Consider the following 26,700-nt stretch of genomic DNA (forward strand, 5'->3'; position numbering starts at 1 on the left):
TCAGTTGATGCAAATCTTCCAGTCAGCAGCAAGACTCAGGGCTAAATTTTCCAGTGTCAGCACAGAGTTCTTTGCATTGTATGTGAAAACCACTTCTCTTTCTTTCCCATCTGAACAGGACAAGAGAGTTTATGAATGATTTAGGAAGAACCCTTCTGAAACACAGTTACCCATAACTCTCCCCAGTTTTAATTCAGACTGTCCCTGCCACTGGTGGAAGGGAGCAATTGAAAAAAAGAAACAGTCAAATCTGCACAGTATATAAGTAAGAATGCAGCAGAACTGGAAAAAAAAAATTCTGACCTTTCAAACTATGATACAAGAAACTATGGAACTATTAGAAGCTGTTTTTTTGTGGGGGTTTTTTGTTTGTTTGTTTGTTTTTTTCTGAAAACAAACAAAACCCCAAACCTAAAACCACCCCACCTTGTTTCAGCACAGGTTTTCCTCCAAGCGCTCTACAGGTGCTTGAGATTGATAAGTGAAGAAAGAAAATATGTATCTGTATGATTCCCAGAGTGAAGGAACATGCTTGGAAAGCACCCAGAAATGACATCCCCTTTCTGTAGATGCTGCTGCCTATCCATATGGGATCCCTCACAACTTCTAGAGATCCCCAGATAACCAGGAACTCCAGAAACTTCTCAATGAGCAGGAGTGTAGACCAATAATTCTGGTTTTATTTACAAGTTTGTAAGCCTGCCTAGTCTAGAGCAGCAGATCTGAACAAGGGGTCCTTCATTTGAAATGCTGTCTCCGGTCATGTGCTGTGCAGGACAAAGTTATCTGAACCACTTTTACTGATGTATCCATTGCCTTGCAAAGCAAGTGTTCATCAGTTACACACATAACGTTAGTAGTGAGTAGCTGCTAATTCTTTTCACTAAATTCTGTCACAGAATCACAGAATGGTCAGGGTTGGAAGGGATCCCAAGGATCATCCAATTCCAACCCCCCTGCCATGGGTAGCGACACCCTCCACTAGATCAGATTGCCCGAAGCCACATCCAGCCTGGCCTTAAAAACATCCAGGGACGGGGCTTCAACCACCTCCTTAGGCAACCTGTTCCAGTGTCTCACCACCCTCATGGTGAAGAGCTTCTTCCTAATGTCTGATCTCAATCTCCCCTCCTCTACCTCGGATCCATTCCCCTAGTCCTATCACTACCCAACATCCTAAAAAGCCCTTCACCAGCTTTCTTCTAGGCCCCCTTAAGATATTGGAATGTCTCCCTAGAGCCTTCTCTTTTCTAGACTGAACAATCCCAACTCTTTCAGTCTGTCCTCCTAGGAGAGGTGCTCCAGCCCTCTGATCATCCCCACGGCCCTTCTCTGGACATGTTCCAGCATGTCCAGATCTTTCCTGTAAGAGGGGCTCCAGAACTGGACACAGTACTCCAGGTGGGGTCTCATGAGAGCAGTGTAGAGGGGGAGAATCACCTCTCTCAACCTGTCCTTGATATAAAAAAAGCAGCAAACAAAGCAAAAATGCTCCCTTCCTTTCCAGAGCTGTGAGTTTGCCACCCCTAGTGAATGGCAGCAGAGCAGCAGTATTATAAAAACAACAACAAAAAAAAACAACCAAACCCTGAAGAGTAAAATAGAAGTCAGTTAATTACCCTTGGAACAGGCTGTCACTAAAGTGGGTTGCTGTCCAAATCCCAGAATTATCACCCGGTCAACTACACATGTGGTGTGGTATTGTCCACTTTCATCTGTCTGGCTGAAAAAAAAAAGGAATATTATTTAATATGCATTAGTTTCTGTCCATGAGCAGAAGTTCAGCATCATACAGAAAAAGTACTTTCAGTCTCGCCCTGAAGTTCCCTGTACTGATTTCCTTTCCTCTGTTTGCCTTTCTTCTGAAACAAATAAAACTTCCTCCCATCATTAGCTAATTTTTCACTGCATAGCAGATTTCATAAAGTCAGAAAAAGTTTGAGAAGGTATTTTGTGGCAAAAATTATGGCTTTGATGACCAGAAAAGTTCTGAATTTTTGCACAAATGGTAGTTACAACTCCTAAGTATAAAAGTACAGTGAATGTTGACATTTTCCAAGTAGGATGCTTCAATCTGTCACTCAATTACCTTTCATTTTGCAACTAACTTGGTTTTTATTAAAAAGGTCTGAAAAACCTCAAACTGAAACTTTCCTTTTCAGCATGAATAGAATACTGTATTGTTCAAACTTATTTTTTTCCAACTTCTACTTTTACTAGCAATTCAGCAACATTTCTTTTCCGTCCTGAAGTTTTAAGCTTTTCTATCCCCGATAAAGAGATTTGAAGCATACTTGTCACTGCATTATCCAAGCTACTCTACAGTTTTACTCTGTGTAAAATGCTGTCATTTTAGAACCACCCTCACCATATTTTTGAACCCTGAAGGAATAAAGACCTGCCTGTAAAATCACCATTTATGCACTGCACAGCCTCATGTGCAAAATACCTCAATAGTAAAAACGTAGTAGTGAAACATTTATCAGCTCTTTCCTTACAAGTAGCTATTGGTATGTTTGGCTTTTAGGTTGTTTCACTCAACTTTTACAGGTTGTGTATCCTCTTGCTTCTTTCCAAGTGCTTTCCTAGTATATTTTACCATGCTAATACATATACTGCACTGGTTGATGACTTCTGGAGACTGCATAATAAGTGTCTGTGGTTCCCACATGGAATATCTCAGGTTGGAGGGGACTCATATGGATCAATTCCAACTCCTCACAGGACTGCCTAAAACTAAATCATATGGTAATGCTTTGACTACTTCTCCAGGAAGCTTGTTTTAGTCACTAACCATTCTCTCAGTATAGGTGATATTAGAGAACATGAATACTGCAGGTGGTGCCTATTTGCAGATCTTCCAGTTTATCATCTTTTGTCTCTCTGACAGGTTTTACTCTTGCTGATGCCTTTCTTTGTATTTGAGTGAATCTGTAGAATCTTTACTCTGACTAGACAGAAACAGTATGACACAACTCAGTATGTCCTGCATTGCTGCCCTTAAACTCCTGCAGAACACTGCAGTTTTATGACAGATTCTGCATGCTCTGGGACTTCACTAAGCAGTAGAAGATACTAATACTTCTTTACTACTTTAAACCAGAAAAGGCATTTCCAGTGACAGTGTGTTGGTGGCTTTTGTCCATACTTGCTGTTACCTGGAAGAGAGAATATTCCTGTGGAAAGTGAATTTCCGATACAGGAACTGCTTCTTGTGGAGGTATTGAAACGAATGTCCATCATCTAAGTAGAGCTCACCTACTGCACAGGCCTGTGAAACACACCAGATGGAGTACAAATTAACAGCAGCTTCTAGTGTTGGATAATGAAGCTAAAAATGTCTTGCTGTATGTCATGCTTCAGAGCGAAGGGTGTGCGTTTATTTTTCATTAGCAACTTGTGTCTCCAGAAGGCTCAGGCACTCCAGCTCTGAGAGTGCTTGAAGCTTTGGACATCCTAGCTTCATTAATTGATGTGGTTGCCAGGTGTCACCTCATTTATCAGAAAAGACAGTTGGTGGGAAATTCTTTCTGTGTCCATGAGAAAGTTTGTGGTCTGCTCATTCTCTGCTGCTTTCTCCAAAGGAGGAAGTAGGGCAAGGGCTGAGAAATGTCAGAAAAATACTCTGCCTTTAATGCTATCTGCTAATACTCAGTCTCACTTAAAAGGGAAAAGTAGGAGGAAGGCAGAAGCTCTACCAAACAGGAGTAGTGCAGGAGTGCCATTTGGTGCAGATACCATTGTACTGATTAAGCAAGCAGCAAGGACCTAAGAAGGTCAGATGGAGTCAAAGACAACTTTGTAAAGGGAATGTTATCTCCAAGTACCTCTGTGTCCAGGGCCACACGAAGTTCATAAGGAGTTTCCATCATCCATTCAGTGGATTTTCCAGCTGTGGTCTTCAGAGGTATCATAGTGCCTCCCCGCTGGAATACAGGAATCTGCCAAAAACAAAGCCAGGGCAGAAAGGTGTAAATACTTTGAACGTGTAGTTTTATCTTGAAACAGGGATAATTGAAGCTTGTTCTTATTTATCTCGTTTTTCTCTACCACCAGGCCACATTAGTGTTCCATCTAAGAACAAAGGAGATAAGCTTTGTCTTCTCTACAGAAGTCATTTCACACTACATTCCTATAAGGGAACTGAAATGTCACTTCCCTGATTTTGAATGTTGACAAAACAAAAGCCTCTTTGTTGTGTGTTTGCTTTGTTTGGGTTTTGTTTTGTTCTGTTTTCTGTTCAATGGAAGTAGTATTTTAAATCAAACCCTTACATCCTCCAGCGTTACTGAGATCTTCAGAGTGCCTCGATCTTCCATCCGTTTAAGTTTTCTGAAGTCATACCAGATCTAGGAAAAATGGAAAAAAAAAAAGAATGACACATATGGCACAATCTGTTCCCTCTGCAGATGCAGTTACTCTCCTGCTTAACCTTACTGACACAATTTCTAGCAACCTATTTGAAGTGAAAGAAATAGCATTTACTTTTTAAAAATCAAATTATATTCTGAATGGAAAGAATACATTCTTATCATCTTATTTTGAGCCTTAAGAATCTTTTCTACAGTTTAACATCTAGTATGTCATAAAACATCTGTAAGTGCAAAACAATGAAATATCTTTCACTCAGCAGAAATGGTGAGTTCCAGAATAAGCACATTTCTATTGAAATGAAAATTAACAAACTTGCTAACAACAAGTCACAAAAGAGAGCTACATCTGAAACTTCCCATGCAGCACATTTGCCATCAGGTTCAATGCCTTTGAGTGTGCCAGGTAGTCAACTCCCACAGAGATCTTGATAAAAATACTTTTCCTAACTTGTTTGGAGAGCTTAGTCTGCTTTTCTCCTTGTATTGAAAAGAATCCTAAGTGTCCTCAGCTGCATTAGAGGAGTCACAATGCTCTGCATGGTCTCACAAACTCCACTGCTGTCTTTTATTTCTCTCTAGAGTCTCAGGTTTTCCCTTAGAACTAATTTTCCCCAAATTCTTTCACTTGCTACACCTCAGCTGCTGCAGCCAAATGTTCTTTGTAGGAGTGGATCACAGTGCCATCCTGTGGAGAAGAAACTTTGCTTCAGAAAGGAACTGACTTCCATTTGTCAAAGGGTTTGCTACACTCAGCTCAGGCTACTGAATGTTGTATTTCCTTGTTGTAATTTCTACCCTTACCCCAGCTTTCCTCTGATTTCCTTATGACCTTTCTTCAAAGAACCCCTTTCTTCCACAAAAAAGACAAGGTGCTGGAGCAAGTGCAGAGAGCAACAAAGCTGGTGAAGGGCCTGGAGAGGGAGTGACTGAAGGAGCTGGGGCTGTTTACTTCAAAAAAGAGGAGGCTGAGGGGAGACCACATTGCTCTCTACAATTACCTGAAAGGACATTGTAGAGAGGCTGGTGCTGGTCTCTTCTCCCAGGTAATTTGCTATAGAATAAGAAGGAATGGCCTCAAGCTACAACTGGGTAGGTTTAGACTGGACATTAGGACATTTTTTTTTCATGGGAAGAGTAGTCAGGCATTGGAATGGGCTGCCCAGGGAGGTGGTTGAGTCACCAACCCTGGATGTGTGTAAGGGTCGTTTGGATGTGGTGCTTCGGGATATGATTTAGGGATGAACCTTGTGAAATAACAGAAAAAAGGGAACTGATCATTTAGAAAAGCTGAGGTTTAGTCTTCCATGAGAAGCAGTATAGCTGAGGGGGAAATTTAAAATTATCAGAGACCTGAGAATTTTGCAGCATCTCTTGGAAAAGCAAGAAAGTGAATTTGTATCGAGACGGAAGGAAGGTTCAGAGCAGCACTGAACGGCTGTCCAGCACTTGGTACAGCAGCAGTGCTCAGCTGTTACAAGATGGAGAGCTGGAATACTGCTGTATGAAATACTTTTTTGGGCTGAACAGCTGAGCATCTTCATATTCATCCTCACCTCCTCTGGCCCTGGAAGCAGAACACTCACTGCCTTGGCCTCTTGCTCTGTGACTGGATGCACCAACAAAGCATTTCCTGAGGAAAAACACAAACATGGCCATGATCCACAAGACTACATCTCATCAGAGCAGCAGCTGTGTGTTCTGGGGTTGTCAGTCTCCCCCAGCTGTTTTAGGGGCTTGCTTGGGCAAGTGCTTAGCTATACCTACTACCAGAAAAAGACACGCGTAGAGAGCTGAGGGCAGCTCAGGTCTTGCTCTGTTCTGGCACTGGGAGTAAAAATCAGCTTTGCATGGTAGTTGTTTGCTACTGTAATATCTGTAGTAGACTATGGTCCTAGTTGCTAAAGTGAACTTCCGTGCTTCAGGTCAAAACCAACCACGCGTTTTAAGAGTGGCTACTAAGATTGATTCAGGTTTCACATCTTGTATGACTCCTATTTTCCAAGTGCTGTTAAAACAGGGTTCCTTTTTAAAGAGGTCTCATATGTTCTGTACTCTGTTACAATATAATTTTCTTCAGTCTTGGGCAGAGTTTTCATCTTTTCTTTCTGTCATGTGACACTCATCACTTCAAAAATATTTAATTCAATTTCCCAAGAATATGAAGATGCTGCTTACCCAGCATGTACTCATCTTCCACACCAAAAGTTTCTATTTGCCCTGGAAACTCTATCCAGAGAGCCCTGTAGAAAGAAAGATAGCAGGATTCAGTTAGTTTGTCTTCTCCTACCAGCCAGTTCAAGGCTTTTTGGCATTTTCAGGCTCTATTTCTCTATCAAGAACTTAAGATAGGGCAAGGTCCTCTTCTGTGCTTTTTCAGTCACTGATGAGAGTTCCCAGTTAAGACACCCCAATAAACCTACAATTTGGCCTCCTGCAGCCTCACTTTCTTCCCCTTGGCCTTCTTCCTTGCACACTTGCACTACATATACCTTCTTTCTGGCAAAAGAGAGATGGATGAGCGTTTCTGTCACAGTCCAACAGTAATGCAAACACCCAGTGAGCTAGTCCCTGCAGCACAGTCCTTCCAGTTCTCAGACCTCACTACTGCTTTTACAGCATTTTTTCCTGGTGATGACCAAAACACCTGTCCCACAATTTAATTTTCAGTTTTTCCCAAAAAAAAGGGTAGTGCAATAACCATCTGGTTACAGAACAGGAGTTGTATATCTAAAAGTTTGAGAGCTGGTCAATCATAGGTTGCTCAGGGGCTGGGTTTCCTTACACAAAAAGCCTAGCTCACCTGCTCACTCACAGGCATCCACTTTTTCACTGCAGCCCTGCTGTTCATATGCTTGCTAATTTTCCAATTTGCTTGTGTCAGTGAGAAAAACTGCCCTGCTTTATCCCTAATTCTCTACCTACTGCAGCAGACTTAACATAACCACAATCGTACTTAATATGGTGGGCCATGCCCATGTCAGCATAAGCTTCATTTCAAAAAAGACAGAAACCCACTGTGTCAGTGCATGCCACAGGGGCATCTACTTCTGTACCTGTGCAGACATGCTCCCACTGTCTGAAATGCAAATCAACATCAAAACTCAAACCCCTCAACCTCTGACAAAAAGACTTTCACCTTCATGTTTTTAAAACTCAGGAGATGTACTGAAGCTGCATAACAATAAGTAAAGGTCAACTACCAGGGAAATTCATGACATTTATCTCTTGCTGAAAGGATTGTTGCATTTGACTCCTTAGAAGCTAGAGAGCAGCAAGGATTGTCACATTTGGCTCCTTAGAGGTTAGAGAGCAGCAAACCAGAAGTTTATTTTTCTACTTCCACTTCTATTCCAGATTGTTTGATTATCTACTAAAACAAAAAATAGCAGAAATACTGCAGAGATAAATGATCAAATTATCACTGTAAAATAAGCTTTTATAGGAGTAACAATTCAGCAGTAACATATTTTAAGGAGGAGCAAAATGGACCCTCATGAAAGGTCAGCAAGCTCAGAGTACACTAAGCACCGTTTTAAGTGTGGTTTGGAGTCCACAGTACTTTAAAAACATGTTTAAAGACTATGCAGTGTGTTCCAGCTGTCATTTGGGAAAAAAAAAAAATCCAAAACATAAAAGTTTCCTCCGAGAACCCTACCAGAGCTTGCAGAACACATGAAAATGGAAAGTAGTTTTTGCATGTTTTGCTCTTTTTCACTACTTAAATAAGCAATCACAAAAGTAAAAGTAACCTCCAAGTAACCTCCTGAAGACAATCACTAAGGCCCCTGCCTGACGTTCTTACCTCATGACGGGTTCAGCCGCTGTGTGTGCCCGGTAGAAGAGTGTGTAGAGGTAGGGCAGGAGAACGTAGCGCTCTCTGATGGCTTCCCTGATGATCTGGGTGTTCTTCTCCCCAAAGAGCCACGGTTCTCGACGTTTGCTCTCCATGTTCGAATGGCCTCTGAAGAAGGGCTGGTAGGCTCCGTCCTGGTACCAGCGAACGAGTAATTCTGGTTCTGGATCTCCAATAAAGCCTCCCACATCAGCTAGATATGGTGTAGACAAAGAAAAATGCACGTTTTGGGAAATTACTCTGAAAAATGTCAACTTCTCCTCTAATAAACATTCCAAACGGAAAAATTCGCATGCATTTCACAGCGTGCTTGTAGTTCTGCTGGTAGGCAGCTGCTTGTCCTAATAAGAGTGGAAAACTGGTGTAACAAGTTATCTCAAGAGAGCTTTTGGACACCCCAGTGACAGAAGACTGTCACAGTGATGCTACAGAACACCACCTATGGACTGCTCTTCCAGATGGGATGCAAAACCTACATAAGAATTAGTGGAGAAATGACAGTAAGAGCCTGGTTATTGGCTTCTGGGATCAGACTGCTCTGTGAAACTGCCTGGAAACGCACTGTCGAGCTTTCCACTACTAGTACTGAAGTCTGTCATGGGATACAAGCTTGGTGGCACCAGTGATTTATGCACAGTGACCAACTACACCTAAACACCTTACCTCCACAGAATGAAATCCCTGCCATGCTGATGGTGAGAAGCATTGGAATGGATATTTTCAAGTAACCCCACTCTGCTGTGTTGTCTCCGGTCCACACTGCCCCTGGAAATACCCAGTTTCAGCATTACACAGGGAAGTTGGGAGTATGCTTCAGTTTATGCTTGCAGTTAAGGAAAGAAGACAAAAATGGTCAGGAAAGAAGCATGGTCATGAACTACTGGTGAACTGCTGTTCATTGCAACTTTTTTCTTTATACATTCATGCTTATGAAATAGTCAACAAAAACAGGTAGTGGTTTGTAACAGGACACAGGCTGTTATTCTGTCCTTAACTTGTATACACTTTGTCAGTCTCTCCTGACTTTTTTTTTTAATCACTTGAACTCTTACGAGCTCACCATTTCTAACTTTGTCTTCTCCATACTTAACTATTACACATCAAACTTAAGAGACCAAAGCAGCATGGAAGGCATCCAGCTAGTCCCTACTTACCATACTTCTGTGATCCAGCAAAGAAAGATCGTGTGAGGACAAATGGTCTCTCTTTTCCTGACGAACGTCTGATGAGGCCTTCTGCAGTTGCCATTTGCTGTAAATCATTAATATAAAAGTCAGGAAGAGAAACTCTACCATTAGGATATTTGCAGCACTGTCTTTTAAGGCCTTCCAAGGCAAGAAAATTAAGAAACCTGCGTCTAATCTAATACTTATTAAAACAACACTTTCCTACTAGAATACACTTGAACAACAGCAAAAAATTAATATTGTGTAGTCATGGCCAACATCATTTACATTGTCATGGCAGAAAGGCATGGATGTTGTCACATTTTCTTGTGACCAATAACAGAGTCTACTACTAATATAGCAATATCCAGCACAGCAGAGTTTCAGTCATAGATAGAAGCTACAGAAGCTACTACTGTGTGAATCACCTCATTAGGCATACTCCTACTGCTGGTCTGTGTCTCAGATACCCTACCTGATAGAATCCATAGAGGTTGTGTACTTCCCGATGCTCCCAGTTGTTGTAGTGCACAGCATCTTTCTGCATTGTTAGTTCTGCTCCTTTGAAGACTGAGGGTTCATTCATGTCATTCCATACATAGAGGATGTTAGTGGATCCCTATGATACAGGGTTACAATTAGGATGTAACAGAGCCACTACTGTGCCTTGCTGTGTTTATCTCTAGTGGGTGTCAGATCAGTTTGGGGTATGACTAGAAACAGCAGCAGCAAAGCAGGACATGGTAATTATACTTCTTTGGTCACTTGAAAGATGCCAGTCATTCATCTCCTCTCTCTTGGTAGCTGGTCAGGAGGGCAGCTGACAAGTCCACTTGACTTTTACAATTGTTACAGGACTCAGTAGATACTTGCTATTCCTGCCTTCTGGAGAGGGAAAGGAGGCAGGGAAATGAGAAATATTAACTAGCATGTGGAAAAAAAAAATCACAGAAGGCCAAAAAAAGAAAACTAAACCCAAACAACGGAGAGGAAAAGCAGCATAGGAAATATCTGCTAGGGGAGCGGTTTCAACAACACTGCTGCAAAGCAGAACTTCAGGATGGGAGTGAGGTGGAACTGGAAGTAATCAGCAGTGTTCCAATAGACACTTTCAGCAGTAGAGAGGAGTCCTGGAGAGAAGGTCAGGGTGAAGTGACCATGAGTTATGAGAGCACGCTCCTTGTTTGTCCATCTTACTGCTGCAACTAAGTGAGCAGGTTCCCTTGTGGCACATGGGTTCCAACTTTCTTAGTGTAGACAGCTCCACAGAGAAAATCCTTCTGTGGTACTTCAGCTGATCAGGATATTTTCTTCTACATAATGCTAAGATACCAACAAAAGCCACCAACTTGCTTAGCCAGTAGTTTACCTTCTCTCTTTGCCTCATTTTTAGCCTTTCTGTAGATTAGAACAAATAAATACAAACCTTGTATGTTTTGAAGGCGAATTGATCTGCATACCATTTTCGCACTTCAGGACTGGTGAAATCCAGGTAGCAAGAGGAACCTGTGGATGTGGGAAATCCCAACGATTTACCTGATTTTAAGAGCAGCCATGCATTGCCTTTGCACCTAAATACAGTGGCCTAAAGCTAGAAGATTTCCACAACAGGCAGCAATAACATAGACACTATTTTCTCTAAGACCAAAGCTCAAGAGAAAATTCCAGGCTGACTTAGAACTCAGTACACCACTTGCCATGTTCTGCAGATCAATACTTGTAGATGCTGGAGGAGCAGCCACATTTAAGGGTGACTGCTAGCAGACTGAAATACATGCAGATGCAAACAGGAAGCCAGGGAAAGAGTATTCCCAGAATTTTGAGCTCAAGCAGGAAGGTGTCACTGAGCTGACTAACTTACATCTTGCTATGCTCCTAGAAGTTGTACTATGTCCTTACTTTTTTTTCTATATTCACTTGCCAGGATTGTGAGCTTTCTGTTTGTGAAGAAGAGAGACAACCTTTGCCTCCTCAAAACGTGATTTCCTCATGAAAAATAAAATGCCATGTCTATAATTATGATTGAATCAGCCTTTGGTATCAGGGTTCACTTAGTTATATCCAGCCTCCATGGGCTGTTCTCACTGCAACAGACCAACCTGCATGTGCATTTCTGCTACCCAAAACAACTTGGGAAGGGGGATGGCTGTTTGGATCAATAAATCCAACTTATTTAGTTCCAGGTACCCTCGTGCAGGTCAAACTGGCATAGCAGAAGAAATTATATAGCTGAGGCCAAGAGAACATCACTGTACCAAAGAAATCACAGAGCATTTGGAATTATAAATACTCACCAGAAAAGCATGGAATGCAAGAATTAAATTCCGTTTCCATGGGTTCGAATTTAAACTCTTCTGCAACATTTTTAAAATAAACAGCTTGAAACATAGAGACAAGATGTTCTCTTACCTGGCCAACAGATGCCCTCAAAATCTTTCCCATTTCTGTCTTTTACAAAGTATCCCTTGTCTTTTGCCTGTGTATACAGGGCATACATGGGGTCAACCTTAATGTGGGGATCTACAATGACAACAAGCTGCCAGGGTAAGAAAATAAAATGCATCATTAGCATAAACTGTACTGAATCAACCATTAAGAGTTCACTTTTGAAAAAAAAAAAAGGCAGAAAATGGTTTCACTTCAGGTGTGTTACTAATTTTTGAAAGGTGTTACTAATTTTAGAAAGCAGTTACCAATTCTTGCATATACTGTGCTAGGCTTACGTGTAATAGCTGAATTTACAAGGAGGGCAGGACTTCATGCTTACCCCTCTGAAATAAGGGCCAGACCCCCACTATTTCAGTTAAAAGCAAGTACTCCAACCCCTAAAAACACTCTTTAATTCACTCTTCCCCTTTGTGAATGGCAAAATATCTCTTTTATGTTCCTGTTCCTGCTTAAAATCATTTGCCTTAAGAGGTTTATATATATTTTAGTTTCTCTATAGCCCGCAACAGCAACAGAATTTTCTTATTTCTTTAAACTTACACATGTTGTATTTGCAGTTACTTTCTGATGCCATTAATTGCCTTGCTGTAAAGCTGATAAAGTCTTACAGTTCCAAACGAGAGATTATAAAACTTGAATGCTCTTTCAGCAGTCCCTTGTTCATTGACTTTCAGCAAAGGTCAAGCATTAAGCAATTCTACAACTTCTAGATATTAACTGTAGAGTTTAACATCTCTTTAATTCCAAGGAAAATATTTTAACTGTAAAAGTAGAAGTTGACTAACTAAGCTAACAGACTGCACATCATACCAGGACTTCACCAGAAAGCAAAACCGTTTTGTTTATGGTAAGTAATTGTATGAACATTAAAGACAAATCCCAATTAGTATAAGCTGAAAATAAAAAGTATTATCAATAGAAGGAAAAGCTGAAGCAAGTTTAGCAACTACCAATGGTGAAAGCTTATCATAAGTAGAAAAAATTTCAGCTGTGCCCATCAAGGACATCACTCAGTGGCTTCTGTAAGATGGACCTTCATAAGGATCAAACTTAGCTTGATAGTCAGGGCACAGAACAAACTTTGGAATAATAAAATGACAGAGGAGCTGAACTAAACAAGATAGCTTGTGCACTGGAAGCATCACCAGACTGCAACAGTTTATTTTCCTCTGTTAAACTGTTTCCAGCATCTGAAGTACCTTGGTTGAGCAGCCTATGTAGTGCAACACTAAGCAAAAAACCCAATCCACATTTTCTTTCTTCCTGCTATGTTATATACCTTGCGTTTTTTCTTCCTGAGATGTTCTTGCATCTTTCTGGGGTTCTGGAATTTCTTTTTGTCCCAAGTAAAATACCTCTTGCCATCTGTGTGCTCTATGTCCAGCCATATTACATCATAAGGAATGTCATGTTCATCAAAGCCAGCATCTACTGCCTTGACATCGTGCTCATCCTCGTAATTCCACCGGCACTGATGGTAGCCCAGAGAAAAAAGAGGGGGCAGGGCTTGAGTACCTAGGAAGAGTATATGAGTGAAGATAAAATCCTGAAGGGCATTAACAGCATTCTCTAAAAACTGCAGAAAAGTTAACATGATTGATATATATCTGTCAGGAGATACAGGGTGCTGGCCTAAGTTGAGTCTAAATCATGTTCTTCATAGCAAAGTGACCGAACTCTTGAAATAAGGAAGATTACAATGAGCTCAACAGTCAGAAAGTGCAGAGGGCTGTAATGACCATGCAAGAGTGAGAAGGAACTTTCAGTTCCACGATGCTGAAGTATTATTCCAGTAACCAATATAACTTTATTCTTCAATTTTTTTCTGAAGTAAAAGAATTCTAGATTACCTTGACTGTCATTAATGCAAAAAATTAAATAGATTTTAATCAACATAATTAAATTCCTGTGGCTGCTTGAATGAAAACCACAGAACTGCAGTTGTTAGGCGTTTTTAAAATTATCAAACATGTATGTAGACATATGGCAAAAAAGAGCTGGGAAACATTCCTTGGCATGCATGTCTGCTTGGCCAGATCCTCTTGTGATCTGGCTTGTGATGGTTTGAAACTGTCTTTTTAATTTTTCCTTGCAAAATTCAGAACAGAGAAAGTGAAAGAATGTAAATAAGTCACTATTGGGTGTAAGAAAGCAAAATACTGATTGTTCTAAACACTTCCATTGGATAGATAGAAATGTTTAAGAACTATTACCCAAAACACAGTGGGCACTCTGCACATTCTGCGTTCGGCAGTGGGGGCAGTTGCTGGGCTGTCTGGCTGCTGTTTCTTCTTCTCTTCTGGCTGAAGATAACACACACTGACCTTGGCAGCTAAGTTAACAACTTTCTGCTCTAACTAACTCTGCTTCTCTGTCCAGGGGGGTCTGGGGGGGAAGCTCCTGGGAGAGAGAGGCCCCTTTGGGAGGGTCCCCTTGGGGGGAAGCAAAGGGAGATCGGTTGTGCTTTTTCTGTTGATTGTATATATTTGTGAATGTTGTGAATTTTGTATATTTGTACATATTCATTGCATTTCATTGTAGATTTTAGACTCTGCTTGTAAATACAGCTTTTCATTTGCTTCCAGACTGAGCTAGCCTGGTTATTGTCGGTGGGGGGGGAATTTCAGCTCACACCGACACAGGCTACTTTCCTATTCTTGTTCAGCTGAACCACATTTTTTCCATAACATCTGTGGAGCAAACCATCATTGCTTTCACACTAAAGAACTACCAGGGATGTTTCTGTGCTTTTAATTCTCTTTCATACATACAGAGTTTTGCTTTCATAAAATATTAGTTCTATTGCGTCCATTTTTGTCAGTTTTTTCCTAAGACTCTTGCTTCTTTCCTTTCCCTTATCTGCAAGTCATCTCTGGTCTCTTCCCTTCCCTCTCTTCCTTGTCCCACATGGAACAGCTACCTAAAGTCCTTAATTTCCAGGATCTATACTCTGTCACTTCAGCCCTTTCTCATTATAAGGTGACCTGTCCTGATGGTGACTGGCAGCTCTTACCTCCTGTGTCTCCTCCCTTCATCTTAAGGGGAGCAGTTTCAGGTAGCAGTAATTATGCTGGCTTCTCAATTAGGGCCAACACCTGCAGATGCTAGGGAAGACAAGAATGGAGGCTTGTCTTCACAAAGTACCACCCTTTGCCCTATCAACTGCAGTCTGGGAACAGCTGGCCTCCTGCACACAATGGCCTAGGTAAATATCAACCCACTCATGGGTACACCATGCTCCTCAGAGACTCTGCCAGGTAAATGTGCTATATTGAGTCCAGTTATGAGTTAGTACCTGTCAGCTGTGCAAACTGCTTGAAGATGTCAAAGGGAGTGGGCCCCATCAGCAGGAAAACATCAATGATGCCACTTTCTGACATCCAGCGCACATCAGTTACAGGCATTGCTCTCTGCTTAGCAGTCTGTGCAGCAGATCCAGATGGCACATGCTTTGAAGGAAACAAAGGTAAAACTGAGTATCTCTCTATCAAACTTTTGTTGGATTAAGGAATAAAGATCGAAACCCACAAAATTCACTAACACATACCTGGTAGACATTAAGAGTACACACTGAATGTTTCTTATATATCCTTCACAAATCCTTTACTTTGCATACTGCTTATACAAAATAGAGTAATAGTTAATGAGGAAAAATTAGGAATGAGGGGCAAAGTAATTAAAGCTCTCTTGTAATTAAAGACTAAGCATTTTCTGCAGGATCTTAAGAGTAAGATCTATATCAAAAGTAATAAAGAATGTTAATAATTTTAACCACGTAATGCAGTGATGGAATAAAGCACCATATTTTTCCTCATGGTTTCAATTTCAATAGAATTCATAGGCTTGTGTTTCAAGAGTTGAGGGAATTCATTTCCTGAACTTTTTATGTTTCTTGAAGGTCAATTACATTCCACAGAAGAAGGAGCCTGCTAAGCAGAAATGTGTGGCAATTCAAAAAATTTAAAACCTCAGAAAGATTCCTCAGATCTCAGAGATTAAGATTTTTGTCCACCTTTTTTCTGCCTGCTACAGCCACCTACATAGGTTTTTTTTTTCTGCTCCAACATTATGTATTTTGTCTCCACCTTCTCCTGTGGACTTCTTAAGACACAACTTCTATAACTTGACTCCTAAAAGGACTCATCTCCTTGTTCTTTTCAGTGGTTTAATACACAAATATAGCAGTAGGGAGGATAGGAGGAAGAGATGGACAATTCTTCATTAGGGAGCAAAAGGTAAGTCTCCAGTAACATTATCATGTTCCTGCTGACTCTGCTACGGAGTGTTTTCTTTCATTATTAAATTCTGAGGAAAGTGAGCAACTCTCACCTCAGCTACTGCCTTTGTATTAATGTCCACCAGTGTTTCTGAAGAGTTCAGCCAGAAGATCCCTGAAGTTCTGTTAGGCTTGTGTGCTAAGAGAAGGGGCACTGAACCATAAATGCCTATTTTGTCATGTATCTTGTGGCCGAAGATGTCCAAATTATAAAGCCGGTAGGCATCACCATCACTAGGACAGACAGACAGACAGATGTTTGTTATGTGTCAGCATTCTGCACTGTGCCAGTTCTAGCTCTATTGCCGTTCCACTAAGCTCAGTCAACACTTTGTATTACAGTCTTTTGTTTAGCATCCAGATGTGGAATGTGGACAGCTGAGGTTACTGTTTCTTGTCTTTGGTTCTATCTATCTGAATAAAACAACATTTTAGCTGCCAGTCAGACTGTTGTTCATTTGCTCCAAGTCCAAAACCACAAATTCTGAACTATCCCATCCTTCCATGGAGTCGCTCTTTTAAAAGTTCTGCCTAAACATGATCAATCCTGCAACTCAGAGGAAAAAATAAGGCATGCAAAATTGAGAGAGAACAGAAGAGATCATTCCTTAAATCTCAGAGTGGAAAGGGAAACGAGAACACCTTATGACATGTGGACAGGGGTTATGCTTCAGTTTGCTGTATCATAAATTAAATTATACACTACATAATGCAGATATCTTGAGCTGTTGTCTGCATTAAGGCAATGTCACAGTTCTCCTCTATAAAAATGATACTGCTTTGACTAGCCATCTACCACCTTTACCTGGTGTTTTTGAGAAGAAGTGCTTCTGTGTGTTGCGGTATTCCATAAACATGGTCAAATCCGTGTAAAGAGAAGTCTGTGCCTACAGAACTAGGACCTATGAGAATAACGTTAAAAGAGAAGACCACAAAGTTCCATTTTCAGCCTTAACTGAAAGAAACAGAGCAGAGCAACCTAACTGAAAAATATTAAAAAGCAGGTTTTAATAGTTCTCTCTTTCGTACTGCCTTTCAATCTTCACTTTCATTATTAACTTCTGTACTATGGAGGTAATGTTCCAAACATTTTGTTGTATTTATTCTGATTTTGATCCACTTAAGAAAAAATAAATCACTATAACAGAAAAAAAAAAAGGTAATAGTGTCTCACTTCTTTATTTTGTAGTGAAACTGCTTAAAATTATCTCCTGTTTCTATCCCAGTACCTACAAGCCAAGCTTTGCAGCACAGTGGTACAGTAGAGTGGGCTTTACTGTCAGTTGCCTGCTTCCTACTGCTCTTCTCTTCAGTCTCAGCCAGGGGAGTAGCATGCACAGGAGCCTCTGCCAGTGATATCATCTTGCCACTTTACTGAATCCAGAGCAACTTTTGGCAGGTGACCAGAGATCCTGTAGACTGACAAGCAGTGGCTTCAGGATCAGAATCTGATCAAATGGACTTTATTCTTCTAACACAGAGAAACAGAAAAACATGATGCTGGCCTAATGCATCAGATACAGCATGAACAACAAGGGCAACAGCTTCCTGCCCCTCTGTGTCTTGACTGTGAACTGGAAAAGCTCTTGTCACTAAAAGGAAGCTCTTTTAGGCTTTCCTCTTCATACTGCAGCTGTTGGGTAGTGCTGGTTGCCATAGAAGTCTACACGATAGTGGTGATGGAGAAAGCTAACCAACTCAATTTATGTAGAATACAACAGGACAGACAGCAGATAGTCATAAATTTGGGTAATTAATAATTTAAATTGTATTTGAGCTACTGACCTACATGTTTCTACAACCTTCTTCTTATCCCTTCAGACTGCTCAGTATTTCCTTTTGTAGTCTGCCACTTAAAGAGTTTCTCTGTGACAATTGTTAATGCTTAGACATCACAACTTCTTGTATGTTGTGAGAATAAACTACAAATCAATGTTATGTGCTCTTACTGAAAAAGAAAAAAAAAAGAATGAATGCATTATATCTATTTCTATACCTATATTATATCAGTCAGCCAACATTGATAGGGTTATGCTGTGCCAGAAATGGTACATGGTGAGCTAATGAAATGGGTCAGATGTCATGTGCTCCCTTCTGAACAGGAACTTATGTTAAATTTGCTAGTTATCATTGATATCTCAGAAGCAAGTTAAAAGAAGGAACGAGACACTGATAAATATTAAGCAGCTAAACAGAAAGCAAACAGAAAAATGAACACATACTGAGCAGAAAAGCTGTTCTCAGAACCAGGCTGAGACTTACCATGAGCTTTGATGTCTAAGAAACTGCCAAATTTCTCTTGCCAGAGACCTAGATCCTCTTGTTTCTCCTGCATAAAGAAAAATAACTGAGCCTATACTAAATGCAACTGCTCACATATTTCTAAGAAAAATAGTTTATTTGCATGAGATTTGTGTGTTGTTAACTGCTTTTTTTTTTTGCCAAATATGGTTCATATAAATCCCCCCCCAAACACAATTCAGATCCTACTGCAAGAATTTACACTGAAGAACTGATGCACTATGGCATAAAAACAATAGCCAACGTCTTGGTAGGATAATCGAATAATAGACAGGGGTTATAGAGGTCCAGGTGACCTCAAAAGATCATCTGGTCCAACCTTCCATGGGAAAAGGAGCCCAGATGAGATTACTAGCACCCCATCCAACAGTATTTTGAAAACCTCCAGAGGTGGGGACTCTACCATGTCCCTGAGGAGGTTGTCCCAGTAAATGATTGTTCTCACTGTAAAAACTGTCTTTCTTCTGGTTGGGGAACACAATTAGAAATGCAAAGATTGCATGGATGGAACCAAAGAGGAAAACCTATACAAGGAGAAACCACCCCATTCCCCTAAACAGTAAGAGTCAGACAATAAAAATACTCTCCAGATTCTCCCAAGTCCTGTGTGTGTAACTGATACTTTTAGCCTCCTTTGAGCCTTGTGCCCTGCCATTCATTGTCCTAGAATTTCTACTTTTTTGCAGCTTCTTTCCTGCTTTACTTTCCTTTATTCATCCCAGAATAAGCAGGGGTGGCCTCCTGCAGCTGCATGACTTCCCCTAAAGCAAGCATGCTCCTGACAGAACTCAGAGTTCAGACACAAGTATGCTGAAGGCAGCACAGCTCCTGCCATTTATAACAGGGCAGTGGAGCAAGCAGCCATCTGCTCTACAGAAGGCTAAAATTAAATCATGGACATAAACTGGTATGTGCTGTTATGCACTGCCAAGACCTGGTCCTTTTTCAGGGATAATCTTACGTAAGCATAAATGTATGCAGATTCATATCTTTGGACTGTTATAAAGCAGGTCTTGCTCTTTTGAAATTCTCTTTGCAATGAACAGGGAATTTCAAAATGATCAAATATCACCACAAAACTCCTTTTTTACACATCTACTCCAAATCAAATGAGAAGAAAAAACCCTACACAGATCTAAATAAAAGGGCCATGAGGAAAAAAAAAATAAACCAAACACAAAGGTTTTGAGCTAACCTACACATAAAACTTTATTCAACCATGAATTTGCAAAATATCTCAGTATGAAATACCGGGGTCTTCTTGAACTTCACTGGAAAGTGGTTAGACTGTGTTTGTAAAAATAGTACCAGCTGAAATGAGTATTTGATTCTAACTGTCTTTGCTACAAAATATTCATGCTGGAACTGTAGAAAGTATGACTTACCTTAGAGGAATCACTTGCTGCCTCCTTATTTTCTGCTGTAGGTTTTCTAGTGAAAGCAAAGAAATCACTAGTTTGTTGTTAACATACGGAAGGATTTCTAACAGAAAATTCATATAGCTTTGTTTATTATATAAAAGGTTTGGTATTTGACTGTTCTGAAAACTGTCATAGCTGAGACCTCTAACTGGCAAACCATTTTAATATCCAATTTGTTTCTTGTTCATCGGCATTTTACTCACCCAGAAGATGCCCACTTCTTTGTCACTCTGTTTATTAACATTTTTAAAAATAATGCTCTCTAGGAGCAATGACATGTCCTGCACTGTGGTTTTTCACCCTCCCAGCACTTTGCAGTGGGATTCATCTGTAAAAACTTGCATTCTGTATGGCACATTTTAAATTAGACAAAACTTAATTTGAGAGCTTAAATTGAGAATAAAATTTACCTAAAGAATAAATTTAGTCATAAAAGGAGATGAATTTAATAACCTCATCATAGTACCATCACTCATCCCCAAGAAAGACAATGAGTACCAGGATACTTTAGTGTTTTACAGAATTGCCCATTGAAGGAGCTTAGCCTTTTGCACATGGTCACTGCCAATGATTAAAACAATCTGCATTTTACTGACCTACAATTTCTTTGTTAAACCTTCACCATTGTACTTACTGGTGTGAAAAGAGAAGACAGGCTTCAGTGCTTAAGAGCTCCTATGACAGAAACTGCAGCTCCATAGAATTGATTCTTTTCAGCTACAGCAAAACCACTACATACTACGATGCAGTAAGACAGATACTGTTACCTATCACTGGGAGGTGGTTGTAGGTGCTCAAAATACAACAACCCATTAGAATTCATGCTCAGAACAGTCTCGCCCTTGGACTGTAGCTCTAGCTGGAAGGGAGTTGCTGTGACCTGAAGTCTGTAGTCCTCCTTAACACTTGAGAGCACCAAAATACCTGCTTCCTTCTGAGATATGGAGAATCTGGCAAATGAAAAGCAACAACAGGTTTATACAAAATCATCAGCAGCTGAAATCCACTGTCACCAACTAAGGGTCTCAAATAAAAGGTGGGCTGAAAACATCCACATACATTATGAAAACCTGAAGGCTAATGGTGAGGTAAAGAATACCAGAACTACATGCTATGTTTAGGGTTCACTGCACAGAGTAACAGGTGGATACAGACTGCAGCAAAACTTTCCAGACTTGGCATTCCTTTCACACTAACAGGTAATGCCTCAGAGAAAAGTTATGCATCACAAATAGGTTATTTTCTGACTGGATCAAATAACCTCAAATTCCTTATGTATATGAAAAAACCTTCCTCTTATGTATTCAACATGAATTCTTTTAAGTAAGTAAAACACATGCATTTTTATTTTCTCTTCCTGCAACACCTTTGTACTGAGGAGAGACAACTGTAGTGTAGCATAAATGAGGGAGAAGGGAAAACACTCTTGCAAAAGAAGCTGTGTAAGTTACTAAGGTGCTAAATCATCTTCCTGTCACTCACCTCTTGGTGGTAGGTTCCTTTATAAGAACATCAGGAACTCTGTATCTCGCTCTGAGAGGAGATGCCTCATCAATCTTAATCCTGAAAATATTGCCCTCTATTTCACAAATTTCTACTTGTAGAAGAACCTGGGAGCAGACAGACAAATTGGTAGTGATTACAAATATCAACTTAGCTTTCAACTCAACTTGGCCTTGTGGCCAAGCAAGCCAATGACATCCTGGGATGCATCAAGAAAAGTGTGTCCAGCAGGTCTAGGAAGATTCTCCTCCCACGCTGCTCAGCCCTGGTGAGACCACACCTGGAATACTGTGTCCAGTTTTGGGCTCCCCAGTTCAAGAGAGATGGGGATCTACTGGAGAAAGTTCAATAGAGAGCTATGAGGATGATTTGGGGACTTGAACATCTCTCCTGTGAAGAAAGACTGAGAGAACTGGGGCTCTTTAGACTGGAGAAGGCTGAGAGGGCCTCTTATCAATGTCTAAAATGTCTGAGGGGTGGGTGTCAGGATGAAGGTGATGGTCTCTTTTTGGTGGTGGCCAGTGACAGGACAAGGAAAAATGGGTATGAGCTAGAACACAGGAGGTTCCACCTCAACACAAGGAGACACTTCGTTGTGGTGAGGGTGATGGAGCAGTGGAGCAGGCTGCCCAGAGAGGTTGTGGAGTCTCCTTCTCTGGAGACTTTCAAAACCGACCTGGATGTGTTCCTGTGTGGCCTGCCCTAGGTGATCCTGCTTTGGCAGGGGCGTTGGACTAGATGATCTGTAGAGGTCCCTTCCAAGCCCTAACATTCTGTGATTCAACATCATCAAACACTGTCTGTAAAAAAAATCCATGCCTGCTCTCTGACTGAATGTTCTTTCACATTGCTGAGCAACAATCATCATCTATATAAATTCATACCTACCAGCTAAGTACTTCTCCCCTTTGAAGAAGCAACTCTTTTAAAGTGGAGTTTTTAATCTTCAAGTCTCTCACATTCAGCATTTTGCAGATCTCCCAACAGGCAGTGTGGATGACAAGGGTAAGGGTAGTATAAACTAATCTCAAAGTCAGGACAATTTCACTGCTGTGCTGTCAGAGTGGGATACTACTGAGACACGGGCTGTGTGTTCACTTGTATTCTCCATGGTGCTGATCCTGATGAACTCTGTCAGAAAGACACCTAAAGAAAATGCATAATACTGCCCTACACACTGTAACTTGCTATTTTAGAGTGGAGGGAACTGGGAATCCACTCTGTTCTAGCTCACAAAAAAGGACTGATTTTAATTCTGTGGAGTATCCCCACATCACAAGTTTGATTTTCTTTTGTTTTTTTTTTTCTTTCTTAATCTCTTCTGTGAGACACAAAATTGGCTGACTAATTTTGGCCTAATATCTTTTCTCTCTACTTGGAAGTCAATCAGCCCTGCTCTCTTCAAACGCATGAAGGAATCAAAAAGCCATAACAACAGAGGGAGGGCAGGCAAGAAAGAAAAGATTCACCTAGAGTTCCAGGTCCTGCTTCCTAGGAAATATTTTACATTATGCCATCTTTGTGAAAACCCCTGAATAGCCCAGGAAGTCACAGAGCCTTCAGCCTTTCATCTACCTCAAAATCTAGACAGAAAAAATAGGCTCCTTTTTCTGTGCTGACTGCAAAGAAGGCCAGGATTAACAAGAGAGGCAGAAAATAGATTTTTGCAGAATATCTAGGTAGTGTGATGCTTAGAACATGGAAGAGAGTTGTAGTTCCAAACTCCAATAATGAGGAGGGGTTAGGTCACCTGTTCCCTGAGGGAATGTGCTACCTGCTACACTATTAAATTAGAGAAAAAGAAGACACTCCGCTGACTGTCATCTTAAGTGTGAAGAAGACTTCTTTTTCCCCCAAACCTGCCTTTGAGCAAACACAGGAATACAAAGGTGTGCTTAGCAGTGGCTGGAACATAGGTCTTCTTATTCCATTACAGAAAGAAATTAATTATTTTGGATTAGTGGAGAAAACTCTGAATTAAAAACAATTTTCTAGATAGAATTCTATTCATATTTTTCCTAAAATCATGATAAGATTTTGTTTAAATTCCTTAAAATACCTATTGTTGCGCAGTCACAAGCTGTCAAGTAAACGCTGACTGCTAAAGACCTCTTTAGGCTGCTATTTTGCATCATATCTTAAATACCTGTCACTGAATAATCTCAAAACCTGCAATATTATCAGACTTTTTGATAATATTCATTTCTGTTTCTGTAAGGATTCTCTTATGCTAGGTGGGATCTTACCTTACTTTCCTCATGAATTATTTGGAACTTGACATTTTCATCACTTAACGTGACCGAATCCAGCAATGCTTGATACAAGGATTTCCCAGGATGTAGAAGTTTCTGACGCCTGTTGAGACAAAATTAATTTTGGTCTCCCTAATTGTCGTGGCTTTTATCACACAGAGGGACACAATCTTGTTAGAAAAGTTTACTTAATTTTGTCTTGAATTCTTGTCTTTCAGCGAGATTTAGTCAGGCTGGAGAGTTGGGCAGTGAGAAATTTAATGAAATTCAACAAGGGCAAGTGTAGAGTCTTGCACTTGGGAAACAACAACCCCATGGATCAGTATAGATTAGGGACTGACCTGTTGGTGAGCAGTGAAGGGGAAAAGGACCTGGGGGTCCTACTGGATGGAAGGTTGACCATGAGCTAGCAATGTGCTCTTGTGGCCAAGAAGGCCAATGGCATCCTGGGGTGGATTGGAAGGGGTGTGGTTAGTAGGTCCAGAGAGGGTCTCCTCCCTCTCTACTCTGCCCTGGTGAGGCCACATCTGGAGCATTGTGTCCAGTTCTGGGCCCCTCAATTCAAGAAGGACATGGAACTGCTTGAAAGAGTCCAGTGCAGAGCCACAGAAATGATTAAGGGAGCGGAACATCTCCCTTATGAGGAGAGACTGAGGGAGCTGGGGCTCTTTAGTTTGGAGGAGCCTAAGAGGTGACCTCATTAATGTTTATAAATATGTAAAGGGTGAGTGCAAAGGGACAGAGTCAGGCTCTTCTCGATGATGCCCAAAGACAGGACAAGGGGCAATGGGTGGACATTGAGGAATAGGAAGCTTCATGTAAACAGGAAGAAAACCTTTTTCATTTTTTTTGACTGAACCCTGGAACAGGCTGTCCAGGGGGGTTGTGAAGTCTCCCTGTCTGGAGATTCTCAAAACCCACCTGGATGCATTCCTGTGTGATCTGCTCTAGATGATCCTGCTCTGGCATGGGGGTTGGACTAGATGATCTTTCGAGGTCCCTTCTGGTCCCTACCATTCTGTGATTCTGTGACTCTTTTCAGATACGATTATTATCAGTGCTTCAAGCCAAGAGGAAAAAGAGGTAATACAGTTCTGAGCACACATACATGTTTATGAATGAGATGTTAGAGGCGTTTGGTCACCCATCATCATTCTATAGGTTTTTTTAAACAACAGAAGTCTCAATTTAAGTGTCAAAGTAAATTCTCAGTTGCCCAGTTACATTCTTCTCTCCATTACCCCAGAAATTTCAGATGAAACTTATCTGAACAATCTGTTTCTCGTTTTGTCACTTGCTTGTCAAACCAAACTACCCCTGCTTGGTTTGCTACCCACTGATGAACAACTTCTCCATTCTGTGGTGAGAAACAGCATATGCTTGTGATTTGTAATCTCCTCAATATTCATGGGGGAAGCTGTTTTTCAAACAGCCTAGTGAACACAGTTTTGACTGCAGCTTTTTGTCCTGTTGATGTTCTTCAGACAGAGACCCTGAAATAGAGGCTCTTTCAACTGTTTGTAGAAATGTCTCTTGCTGAGCCCAGGTTTATGAACTGTTTGAAGATAGGTGCCTTGGAGGTTACCTTAAAGCGAAGCTTCTTCATTAGTAAACTGACTGTTTCCTTGAAAACACATATTGTACAACAATACAGATAAAAGGATTTCCTTTTAAAGCAGAGCAAGGATAGGATCTGATGCCTGAATCTGTGTGGCAACCTCCTGCTGAGAAATGAAATTTGTTAAGGTAAAATGACCACAAGCTATAAAGGGCTGTTGTGAAAAGAGCAGGGAGTCCTGCTCCCACTAGCAGGACTGGGGGTTTCTGAACATAATTTCCTGCAGAACTGAAATTAATATCTGAAACTGTAACTCAGTACAAAAATGACTGATTGGTACAGCACTGTGCAATCATTTCTCTCACTCAGGCAGCAGGAAATAGAAGACAGTGGAGGATGTGAGTTAAAAAAGGTGGAGAACAGGTGTTTTAGAAATGGGATGAGAAGGATCACATAGATTAAGGTTAGCTTTAAGAGACTAATGAGCTAAAGTTTAGATTTGATACTTAATTCCAGTCAAAGTACTTGTAATCATGTATGCTGTTGTCACAGGCTCATGGTCTGTTTTGAGAATTCTCTTGCTTTGAATTATCGATATTCAAGAAATATCCACATTAAGAAAACAATCTGTATCTAAGTGTTCCTATGGTTAAAATATAGCTGGGCTTTTGCCAGATGAGAAGACTGACTTTGAAGTTTAACAGAAAAGTTTTTGGATTCCATCCTTTAAAATATGCTGATTATTGATTAACAACAGATTAGTGGAAGACTCTGAAAGACAAACACTAAGAGTAACACACTTGCTGTGCTTAAAAATCAATGTGTAACCTCTTCCTGTATCTTTTAACTAGTTTAAAAAATCCCACAACCCTACACTTCAATTCTTCTCTTTACCTGTAAAAAGCAATCTGGTTGCATTCCTTAAAGGTGCTTTTCTCCACAGCCTCATCTTGGACACTGGAAAGAGGAGATAAAGACATGTTTATATGTGTTCACCAAACACCTGCTGAATGATCAGATAATGGGGACCTCCTTAAGAGGGGTAAGGATGAAAGAGAGTGCGGGCAACTGTTGGTGACATAAAATGTGCTGGACTTTGAACTACTGTGTTTGGACATGGGAAGAATTTCTCATACAACTAGTTCCATGCTAAACCATTTCCTTTTAAACTTTGATAAGTTTGGCAAACAAATGAATCTGTGACTAGCAAAGCCAAACTTCAGCATGACTGAATTCTTGGGGCTTTGCATTTTGAAGCCAGATTTCTCTTTGTGGTCCTTTCAGTTAGATATGTTCCAGTAGTAACAATGGCAAAAGAAGTCAGGATTGGCAGAAAAGACTACTGCACATTTCTCTTCCACCTGCAACTGCACCAATGAGGGAGGGAGGCTTCTTTTGGCCTTGATGACAGCTCTTTGTTATCTCTAGGCTTGAGGTAACCTTCAGGTCTATTAGATAACGCTAATTTTTTTGGCTTTGCTTAAAAAAACCAGACTGTCAGTTACATCTATCATCAGCGTACTTCCCAGGACATGCTACTGACACACAG

The 26,700-nt window shown here is 40.7% G+C and overlaps 1 protein-coding gene across 1 annotated transcript; it reads right to left on the reverse strand.

Moving 5' to 3' along the window:
- On the reverse strand, positions 1 to 26,131 carry GANC (glucosidase alpha, neutral C). The gene is made up of 23 exons (XM_054400229.1): positions 26,046 to 26,131; positions 23,588 to 23,696; positions 21,321 to 21,448; positions 20,606 to 20,788; positions 19,803 to 19,848; positions 18,379 to 18,445; positions 16,922 to 17,018; positions 16,170 to 16,350; positions 15,136 to 15,289; positions 13,120 to 13,355; positions 11,802 to 11,928; positions 10,819 to 10,898; positions 9,868 to 10,011; positions 9,381 to 9,477; positions 8,890 to 8,991; positions 8,176 to 8,419; positions 6,549 to 6,613; positions 5,927 to 6,003; positions 4,275 to 4,349; positions 3,828 to 3,941; positions 3,159 to 3,271; positions 1,620 to 1,723; positions 1 to 110 (listed from the first exon to the last, which is right to left on the reverse strand). The coding sequence occupies exons 1-23, from the start codon at positions 26,129 to 26,131 to the stop codon at positions 1 to 3; spliced, it is 2,739 nt and encodes a 912-aa protein (XP_054256204.1).
- Positions 26,132 to 26,700: the final 569 nt, after the last annotated feature.

Source organism: Indicator indicator, chromosome 4 (assembly GCF_027791375.1).
Source record: "Indicator indicator isolate 239-I01 chromosome 4, UM_Iind_1.1, whole genome shotgun sequence".
Classification (NCBI taxonomy): Eukaryota; Metazoa; Chordata; class Aves; order Piciformes; family Indicatoridae; genus Indicator; species Indicator indicator.

Excerpts from the sequence above, each read along its gene's own strand:
- GANC (XM_054400229.1), bottom strand. The coding sequence starts at position 26,131 with ATGTCTTTATCTCCTCTTTCCAGTGTCCAAGATGAGGCTGTGGAGAAA. Across the intron at positions 23,697-26,045 it reads AACCAGATTGCTTTTTACAG|GCGTCAGAAACTTCTACATC; the intron begins GTAAAGAGAAGA and ends TTGTCTCAACAG. Across the intron at positions 4,350-5,926 it reads TGCTTCCAGGGCCAGAGGAG|ATCTGGTATGACTTCAGAAA; the intron begins GTGAGGATGAAT and ends CATTTTTCCTAG.